This window comes from Eleutherodactylus coqui, chromosome 5 (assembly GCF_035609145.1).
Source record: "Eleutherodactylus coqui strain aEleCoq1 chromosome 5, aEleCoq1.hap1, whole genome shotgun sequence".
NCBI classification, from domain to species: domain Eukaryota; kingdom Metazoa; phylum Chordata; class Amphibia; order Anura; family Eleutherodactylidae; genus Eleutherodactylus; species Eleutherodactylus coqui.
The window spans coordinates 195203387-195213969 of NC_089841.1; the positions used below are offsets into that span (position 1 = coordinate 195203387).

Here is a 10583-nt window from a genome sequence, read left to right on the forward strand (position 1 = left end):
CGCGCTCACTTCCTAACTCCTATTCCTTTCAGTGGCAATAGACTGTTCTGCAAACAGGCCTAAGGCTACCCTGTTCTAGGGTCCAGCGGGACCCCCACCTATCCATGTTCTATGACCTTGCCTATATTGGTAGGTCGTTTGACATGGAAGCGGGTAAAGAACAGGACTTTTTTTAGCATTACTTGGAGGTCCCTTCCTTTTGTGTATAGATCTGGTCCCAGTGAATCCTTTTAATTAGAAAACCTACCAGGCAAGAGGCTATAAGCTCTTGGGTTACATTCACATCCTGCAGATTTGTCGTGGAAAGTTCTGCAACTGAAGATCTATTTCGGCAACCTGAATGCGGTTGTTTGGCAAGTGCACGATTTCTGCACCTCCGTCCATATGAATGGGAGTTTCAGAACTTTCCGTGACAAATCTGCATGCGACCATATCCTACTTTGCTGGACACCTATAATTGAGTCACGGAAGGATCAAGCAAGTTGAATTTCGACGTCCGATCCTTTTGTTCGTCTGGCTGCAGTCTTCTCCACTGTCCCTATGTAAAATATGTGAATGCTCAGTTGAACCAGCGCTCCTGCTTGAGGTTGTTGAGGAAGATTGCTGTCGTGTGCCTTAAAGGGGTTTTCCGGACAAAAACTATTGATGACCTCCTTGGGCTAGGTCATAAATAATCGCCAAGGACCCACCACTCAGGATCCCCAACGATCAGCTTGTTGCTCAGCTCACTGTCAATGCAGAGGGCTGGATCTCGTCATAGGAGTCAGGACAGAAAGTGACATCGCTGAGCTTCATCTCCATTGAAATCAGTGGGAGCTGAAAACCTGTTGTCACACTTACGGCATGTCTGCCTAAGACACCGGGGTCAGACACAGAAGTGTAAAGGTATGTTCACACTGAGGAATTCATCACTGAGTTTCACATGAATTCCGCCTTTAAACCTGTGTCCTGATGCAGATCCGCTTGCAGAATTTGCCCTGTCAGTGTGCAAAATCCACATTGGAATTCCAAGTGGAGATTTTGCCCATTGATGGGGCAAACCCCGTCTGCGGTTCTGCGCCAAAAAAACGAATCAGAAGAATGTGTATTTTAGAGGCAGAATTCACACGAAAAAAATTCCACCGTGTGAACAAACCTTCATAGCCACTTCAGCTCCCCTTTATTCCAATGGCAGGCTGAGTGATCAGCTGATCGCCGGGAATTCTGACCGGCGGGTCCTTGCAATTTAAAGGGTTTGTACCAGAATAGCAAGTTATTCCCTATCCACAGGATAGGGGATAACTTGCTGATTAATGGGGGGCCTCACCGCTGAGACTTTTACTGATTTGAAGAATGATGGTCCCGTGTGCCACATCCTCCTCACTATGGGGTTACTGCACCCCCTTCAGTAAGGAGGAGACTGAATGGGGTGCTGGTTGCAGAAGCGTGCCAGCTCTACATTCACTTTCAATGGAACTGCCAAGTACCTAAGTGGCAACTCACTCTGGTATTTCAGTCACTTCCATTGAAATGAATGGAGCGCTGACCATGCATTCTCGGCCCGAGCTCCTTGCAGAGTGACATCGCTGTGGGGTGAGAAGTGACCCCCCCACAGTGACCGGAGAGTGGGACACAGGAGTCCTATTCTCCAGACTCACCGATGAGACCCCCACGATCAGTGGGGTATGGGGAATAACTTGATATTCTGGTATAACCCCTATTTAACTATTGGTGACCTATCCCAAGACCATGGCGCGTGACGTTTCACTAACTCCATCCCACCTTGTGTTCTGTAGTCTACTGTCTTTACAGAGTGTGGAGGGATTGTTTCCATTTATCTGCAAGTTTTTCTTTCTCTACTTTTATTTATTTTTTTCTACCCTTTTGCTTATGATTTTATTCTCTAATTGTTTGTTTTTAATTAACTAACAATTTATCTTTCTCCCTGGGGTGCCATATTGCCTCCATCCCCGTCTTCCTTTTTTTTTCTACCCTTTGTCCCTTTCCTTTAGAGTACACCGCCGAAAACCTTTAAGAGGAAGATCTCTGTTATATGTAAGTAGTCCTGTATTACTGCTTAGGTTTTTTCTTCTTTTATTTAGGGTATGTGGCTTTCACTATGGTCTTTGGTATAGACCTATGTAATAGAAAACATGCAAATAAGGATTTTTGCATGCTAATATGTAATACTTCTTAAAGGGGTATAGCAGATTTTCAAGTTAAGCCCTTTCCACAGGATAGGGTATGACTTGCTGATCAGTGGGGGTCTCACTGCTCAGATCCCCACCAGTCTTCTTATGTCCTCCTTACTGCGGGGTCACTGCACTCGCCGCAGTGAGGAGGAGACTGACGTGCTGGTTGTATAAGCGCACCAGAGCTCTATTCACTTTTAGTGGGACTCCTAAGATACGCGAGCGTCACCCACTAGGGTATTTCCATCAGCCCCATTGAAACGAATGAAGCTCTGACTGTATGTGCGGCTAGTTCTGCATTCAGAAAGACCTCACAGCGTTGGGACAAGTGACCCCCTCCATTGACGAGAACGGGATATGGGAGTCCCGTTCTCGAGATCGGTGAGACCCACGGATCAGCAGATTATCCCCTATCCTGTGGATAGGAGAGAACTTGAAATTCTGGTATAAACCCAATTACACATTAAAAGGGGTTATCGAAAAAATGTATTGACTGATATGTAGGGATTCTCTACTGGTGAGGGTAAATTGGGCCTATAAAGCAGAGTATAATGCAATGCTTGGTTTTATGAGTCACTGAGACATGGCACCAAGAATTCTAGAAAGCATAAGATAGAAAATCTCAAGAACGCGATTTAAAAAATGTGATCCTCTACTTTAGAAAGTATATAACGGAGACTTAGAAAATAATCGGCTCTACTTATGATTTTCACATCGTGTGTGGGTTCTTTTTTTTCCTCTTGTAAAAGCGGCTACAAAGTGTTCCAGTCAGCCTTCTCCAGCTTCTACTACAAACAGTGACAGCGAGGGAGCACACCCCGCACGGCGACGGCGATGGGGCGCCAGCACTGCTACCACACAGAAAAAGCCCTCAATCAGTATCTCTACAGATTCACTGAAGGTATGTCTATCCAAGGTGTATTATCATGCACATGTAGCATGTTATGTTTCTATGCTGTCATCGCATTGTACAGGGTTATTACAAATGATCTTCCCAATTTTGAAACTCTTTTATAAGTCACGTTTAATGACTCGGATACAGAAATTTGATATCAGCAGAAACTCAGTTTTGTTGTGCAACATAAACAACTGTTTTCCACATCAGAGGGGTCAATGTGGCCTCCTTTGTCACTCCACATACATTGAGCCTGTAATCAAGTCCCTGTCATACATGCTGTAGCGGATCACGATTGACTGATGCGATTGGCTTCTGTGATGCATCCTCACAGATCTTATATGGTGGGTGGTAAGGGGGGGGCATGTAGACTCTATCTTTAACACTCCCCGAGAGAAAAAAAAATCACAAGGTCTGGGGAACATGAAGGCCAAGAAGTTGTTCACTATGGTCACGACCTCCATGACCGATCCATCTGATACTCTATTGAGCTCACTTTTGACTTCACTGTGAAAATGGGGGTAACGTGTCCTGTTTAAAGGGAAAACCTGGGATTTCCTGTTCCAGCTGCGGCAGAAGCCATAACTTTAGCGTGTCTAGGTATGAAATCTTCGTGGCCGCAATGGAAAAAGGGGCTGTACACTTTCCTATAGGTTACAGAGTGTAAAGCATGTTCACTTTGGGGACGTTGCGCCTATGTTCCATGTAGACATGCGGGTTTTCCCTCCCCCAGATTCTGACACAATGTTTAGTGCCCGAAAGATGGGAGGCGGCTTCATCACTAAAGATTCCATGAAACCATTAGTTTGCATACTCTCACAGAACGTCTCCTCGCTTTGCCATCCGGTTGTAACCATTGCATTCGGTAGGCATAACATTGCAAACGTTTGAGCAGAGTCTTCCACGAAGTCGGCTGCAGGATGTCCAATTGTCTACTTGATCTAACTGGTTTCTGAGGACTTTGTGTGAAACTTGCACGAACACGCTGTACTGTTTCGACACTTACTGGCCCGATGGTTTTCGCTTACAGATGCAACCTTTCTCCTAAAAATTAGAGAACCACTTGTAAACTATGTGCTCCCTGGGTGGATCTTCACCAAACGCACTAATGACAGACTGCTAGACGTGAAAATCGAGGACACAAACCGCTCTAACATCGTCTTTGCAGCCGTTTTATCTCATGTCCCCCTAGTGACGAGTACTTCTGAATAAAACTTTTAAGCCTCATTCAGCAAAACTGTCTACCAGTAAGGGCCCATTTACACGGAAAGATGATTGCTCAAATGGCAGTATGAGTGACAGTTTTGAGCGATCACTTTGCATAAGCTCCTAAGTAGCTAATTAGCTATTTAAGAGTTTATTAGCGTGTAAATGAAAGCAGCCACTGTATGCAGAAAGACAGCGGGGGGCGCTGTCATCTGCATACAACTGCTTTGTTCTCAGAGCTATCGGCTGGTATCCCGCTAAGCTGATGGCTCTGAGAACAGCAGGAGGTCTGACAGCTGCTTTCTTCTCGGAGCTATCGCTGAGGGCTCTGGGTGGGATACCAGCTTAAAGAATAGTATCAGCGGTATCCCGCTGAGAATTCGGCGTTCGGCGAGTTGTAGCTTGCTAAAAGTTAGCGATGAACAAAAAGCGCACGATGGCGCGCGTTTAGACACAACGATTATCGCTCAAAAGATGGCTTTCGAGCGATAACCATTGTCTAAAGGTGCCTTAAGACTCTCCTTGTTGCCCAAAACAATCAGTCAGCGCAGTTTGAGAAATGGAAGTTGCACTGATTGGTTGCTATAGTCAACAAGGACGGTCCTGCTAAATGAAAATGTTTTAGTTTCCATTGATATCAAACTTAGGTCTCTGAGTGTCATTTAACATGAATTATGAGTGTGTCAAATCGGGAAGATCATTTATAATAACCCTGTAAATATACTAACGGCATAAGTATTGGTTTGTTCTGGTCTGGTTCCACTGAGGTCATGTTTGTAGTACTGCAGTAGCTCCAGATTTAGTTATGTACATCTGAATGGTAGGTGAATTAATATCTGGAATTCGGCTATAGGTTGGGAAAAATGAATTGGGATTGTGTGCTGCGCATTTACTGCTATACTTTAAAAAAAAAACTCACACTTTGATTATTCTCTCAGAGTTTAATCCCTGAGATTAAAGAAATCAAGCAGGAGGCAGTGGTGGATCTCCATGCTGAGGATGCCCGTATTTCGGAAGATGAAAGCGAACGCAATGGAGATGACAACTCCCATGACAAGGGGCTGAAAATATGCAGAACTGTCACACAGGTGACAATGCGTTTTCTTCAATGTTGTGTTTAAATTCTGGCTGTAATGTTTAAATCAATTTTAACTACTTTCACTATGCATCCAGGTTGTACCTGCTGAGGTTCATGAAAATGGGCAAGAAGAGGATGAGGTGACATATCAAAATCAGTCTGAGGAAGCAACTACTGCTGCACTGGAAGCGGCACCTATGGAGGTAGAACCTCCTCCTCCCAGCGAACAAGAGGTAAAGAAGCCACTACCGGAAAGCCCAGCTCCAGCGGAAGTCAGAGGTAAGGTCCTAGAAGTCTCTAGGAGGCTAATGACTCGAGTGCAGAGTTTCCTGTCTTTTAGGAAGAGGAAAAAAGTTTGACAATATTTCAGTTTTATTTTTCACTTTTCCTTTCCAGTCACGCTGGGAGATACTTTATTAAGGCGATCTATCAGTCAGCAAAAGACTGGCGTTTCTATCACAATTGACGACCCAGTGCGCACTGCATCTCAGCAGCCCTCACCTTCTCGACGGAAACCAACCTGGATTCTACATATATGTAATTTGGTAAGTTTGTAGTTAAACTAAAAACTCTGTCCAGTATGGGAACCAATATGGTAGCCTGTTTGGTTTTTTTCTTCTATTAACTCTTCTTTCACTTTAATTTACTGGTGTGTTCGTATTAGAACGTATTCGATGCTGTCAGCAATTTTAAATTGTTTTAAATGTGTAAATTATTTCATCTACAGGTCCGACCTTTCACTTTAGGACAACTTAAAGAACTGCTGTCTCGTACTGGTACTATTGTAGAAGAACATTTCTGGATAGACAAGATCAAATCTCATTGCTACGTCACGGTGAGGCTTGCATATATTTATATCATCTGTTTATGCCACTCAGTCACTATTGTATAAAATTTTTTTCTGCCTGTTTTTGGTGCTGTAGTTGGTCATATTAAAAAGCAGTGTTTGAGGCTTTATTATAAAATTGTCATTCAACTTTAGCACATTTATTCATTTTTTTTTGTCATGTTAAAGGCTACAATTGATTTCAATTAACATAATATGCCAAATTGGTGCATAAATCCTCATCTGTTGCATTGGGAGACCTAGCTAAAGACCGTGGCTATAGCTACTGCCACTAGGAGGCAGGAGCCAAGCAGAAAGTGTTAGCTCCTCCTTCTAGCTATAGCCCTCCTGCAGACACCAAGCTAATCTTTTTTTAGCTTAGTGTCTGTAGGAAGCAGAACTCTTCAATTTAGCAGTCTTCAGCTGCTATCCTGGATCTGGGAATACATGGCTGGCACTAGACTCTCCCTGTTTGCCCTGCCGAGGATAGCAAACAGACTGAAGTTAACCAGTGTGTTGCTGGCCAAACCCTCAGAAGGTAAGGAGGCATGGTCAGTGTCAGTTTGACCCTGATCAACCACCCTCATCAAGATGACATCTTGGTCAAGGCCCTGACTCGGTCAGACAATCTGAGGAGTCTGCACATCACCCTACAAACAATCTGTGCTCAGGTGGCAATTTTTAGTTAGGAAAAAAAAATAATTAAACAAAATAAATCTTTTGCAAAAACTAGGTATCACTGTAATCATACTAAGCCTTAGAACAAAGTTCGCATGTCAGTTGTACTGCACTGTAAAAACTATCATATTTTTAGCTTTTATTTGGCAGTCTTTTTTTTTTTTTTTTCTGATATGCGTTAGAAGGAGCTATGCACCTGATCTTTAGGGCTTATTTACACGAGCGTATATCGGCTGGTGTTTTCACAGCTGGCCGATATACGCTTCCATCTAGGCAGTTCTCCCCACCCCCTTTCTTTCCTCTCCCTCCCCCTTACCGACTCTCTGCGCCTCTCCTCCACTCCAGCATTTGCAATGGAAGGGGGCGGGGCTAAACTCCAATCTGCACCGCCCACTCCTGGCTATGGACAAGGGGCGGGAGCTTAGCTCCGCCCCGTCCCACCCACTCCCATTGCAAACCATTCAGCGAATAGGGGAGAGGCAGAGAGCCAGTGAGGGAAGAGGGAAACTGCTTAGATGGAAGCGTATATCGGCCGGCGTTTTCTTGGCAGGCCGATATACGCTCGTGAAAATAAGCCCTTAGATTGTAGTATTCTGCTGTTTGTATGTCTTGTTTCAAAATTTCTCTCTTGCTTCTGTAGTATTCTACAGTAGAAGAAGCTGTTTCTACGAGGAACTCCCTACATGGAGTAAGATGGCCGCAATCCAATCCTAAATTCTTATCTGCAGACTTTGCTGAACAAGATGAGGTAAAGCTTCTAGAATCATACATGTACATACTGAACTATTAAAGGGGTTTTCCAGGGAAATACAATTTGTAACCTATCCGCAAGATAAGTCATGAGTAGTTGATTCAGCCAATCTGCTGACCAGGCGCCTGCTGTCGGCGCAGCTGCACACGGGTGTGGACTGGAAGCTTCTGCTCCTACCCCAGTGTAATTTCTGACACTTTTAACCACAGGCGCAGATTTCAATGAAATTAGTGGGAGCTATACCTGTGATTACAAGCTGTGACCACTATGTGGGTTGGAGCAGCAGTTTTCACTTTGTACCCCTGTGCGTAGCGACATAAGTTGGTTAGCTGGGATCCTGAGTGGCTGCCCCCTAATCAACTATTGATGTCTTACCCTGAGGATAGCTCATCAATAGTATTTTTTTTTAGCCTGGGGAAACCCCTTTAAACGGGTTAGTCACCATGTTTTGGCTTGTCTTATCTTCCCTTTTTCTTTCTGTATACATCTTGTAATTTTAATGTATATTCCTTTTGTAGCTGGATTTCCACAGAGGTCTTCTTCCAGAAAGACCCCCAGAGCCGAAACCAGAAGAGCCCCCACACCAACATTCTCACTCTCACACACACGGCCCTCCATTACGAGGTGAACACCGGGAACATGAGCGGGGTGTGCGAGAACAGTGGGCAGAGAGGGAGCGCGAGATGGAGAGGCGGGAACGTACTCGATCAGAACGAGAATGGGATAGAGATAAAATTCGAGAAGGTCCCAGGTCGCGTTCCAGAGACCGACGTCGTAAAGAGCATGCCAAGTCTAAAGAGAAAAAGAATGAAAAGAAAGGTAGAGGCACCAGTGTTCTGCTTTATGTATTGAAGTGTGAGACAAACGCTGCAACTGTCCTCTTATATTTCAACTATTCGCTTATTGGCATTTTTTTATATTTTCTGTTTACAGAGAAAGTTCAAGAGGAACCTCCCGCTAAACTTTTAGACGACTTATTCCACAAAACCAAAGCTGCCCCTTGTATATATTGGCTGCCCCTTACAGATGATCAGGTAGGAATTGTTCAAATTTAAGAATGGCGGACTAGTTAATTTTGGGAAGATGCATAAACTTACCATAAACTCTTCTTGCAGATTGTAAAGAAAGTAGCAGATAGGGAGGAGCGAGCAAAGGAAAGAGAAAAGCGCCGAAAAGAACAGGAAGAGCAAGAAGAGGAAGAAAGGAAGGAGAGGGCAAAGGAAAGGGAGAAAGAGGCAGAGCGAAACAGAGAGCGAGCGCGTGAAGCCGAACGAGAAAAAAGGAGAGAGCACAGCAGGGAGCACCCTCGTGAGAGAGAACGGAGAGAGCCTAAAAGACACAGCAGAAGTCGCAGCAGGAGTACGCCAGTGAGAGATAGGGGAGGACGACGTTGACTTTAGTCTGACTCTTTTCATGACTGTCGACTCAGCTGCTATACCCCTAATCCAGGGCAGGTGGCGCTAAAGGTTTTTTAACTGTGCAGGTGTGTAAAGGAGCATAGCTCACCAGACCCCTTCACAAGAGAATTGTTTCTTTTTGAAAGAAACTCAGGCAAGGAGACTGCGTCCTTCTACAGGATCACTGATGCTTTCTCCATGTATTCAAACTCCCATCCTCAGAACCTTCCCTTCTCTCTCCTTCTGTTTCTTTTTTTTTTTTTTCCCCCAAATTCTTTCATTTGAACTCTGCATTCTGGATTGTCATTCAGATTGCCAGTTGCTCATCATTGGACTCTCCTGAAAAGTTTGTGCAATGAGGCTCCTCCCTGCGGTAACCTTCCACCTGTCAGAATGTCAGGCAGTTGGTTACTTTAGTCTCCTTTTTGCCACATGTGGCATCTTACCCAATTTATTATTTTTTTTAATTGTGTTCCTTTTATTTTTTATTATAAATGAAGTGGATTATCAGAAAATAAAATTCTGCATTAGTTTTATATCTCCGATGTCTTACCTGTCTGAGACACCACATGCAATGTATAATAGATGGTTTGTTGGGTTGTTTTTACCACTAATCATGTGTTCTAAACCTGAATGCAAACTTCTTTTTTTTGGTTTATTCTCTCCTCAATCGCCCAATATAAATGTACGTACTAATATGAGACAAAAATTGTAGTACCGGCTGCTCAGGAGTATGCTGGTGGCTGTTACTGTATTTGTTTTGTCATATTTTCAAATGTCGTTATACATATAAAGTATTCCCTTTTTTTTTTTGCTTTTCCCACTTTTGCGTTTTAGTGGCTTATGCACCAAGTAGCTGAGGTTTTGCCCATCGGTTTAAAGACTGCTCTAGCGTTCTCGACTTGTGTAAAAGAATAGTTTTTGGTTTTTTTCCTTTTTATGGAACGACAAGACCTTTATAGGAGCAAAAGAAAACTTTTTTGCTAAACCTGAATACCGTTTTAAACTAGAATCTGAAAGGTTACACACTTCAGACTTTCTATATTAGAGCATATATACTTGTACATAAGATAGAAAGTTTTTGGTGGCAGCAACATATAAGAAAATTTAGTGATACTGTCTAAGTTATTGATTTCTACCATATTGATTTTATATTGATGCACATTTGTTTTATATTGTAAATAACACTATCGGCATTGATTTGAGGTTGGTTAACATAAGGAATAGAGAGGGCACAGTTTTTCAGTTGCTTTCGATACAAACCATTCTAAAGAAGTCTTAGTTAATGTGCATATTGCAATGATTCCCTATTTCGTGCAAGGAGTCCTGGTCCAAGACATTTGTGACTTAATTGAGACATACAAGGGCCTTGGGTATGATGTGTAAAAGCCTGCTGGGAAAGATGAGAATGCAGAATTTTGTAAGTATAGCACAATACTACATTGGCATTTAAATACAATATCCCTACATGGACTAGATGAGATATGCAATCCTTGAGCGTTGGATTTTTGTACTGTTATACACTTGCCTAGAGTATACCATAAAAAGTAATGTAAATACGCAATAAATTCTATTACTTTC

At 43.2% G+C, this 10583-nt stretch overlaps 1 protein-coding gene across 3 annotated transcripts in view; it reads left to right on the forward strand.

The window, feature by feature from the left end:
• The window catches only part of ACIN1 (apoptotic chromatin condensation inducer 1), a 51394-nt gene extending 41856 nt beyond the window's left edge, over positions 1-9538 (forward strand). For all 3 annotated transcript variants that reach the window (XM_066603950.1, XM_066603951.1, XM_066603952.1), the window contains 10 exons: positions 1992-2034; positions 2921-3072; positions 5211-5360; positions 5446-5629; positions 5747-5895; positions 6078-6185; positions 7495-7602; positions 8124-8424; positions 8539-8639; positions 8721-9538. In XM_066603950.1, coding sequence (XP_066460047.1) covers positions 1992-2034; positions 2921-3072; positions 5211-5360; positions 5446-5629; positions 5747-5895; positions 6078-6185; positions 7495-7602; positions 8124-8424; positions 8539-8639; positions 8721-8999 — 1575 coding nt within the window. In that variant the 3' untranslated portion in view covers positions 9000-9538. The remainder of the gene's footprint in view (positions 1-1991; positions 2035-2920; positions 3073-5210; positions 5361-5445; positions 5630-5746; positions 5896-6077; positions 6186-7494; positions 7603-8123; positions 8425-8538; positions 8640-8720) is intronic.
• Positions 9539-10583: the final 1045 nt, after the last annotated feature.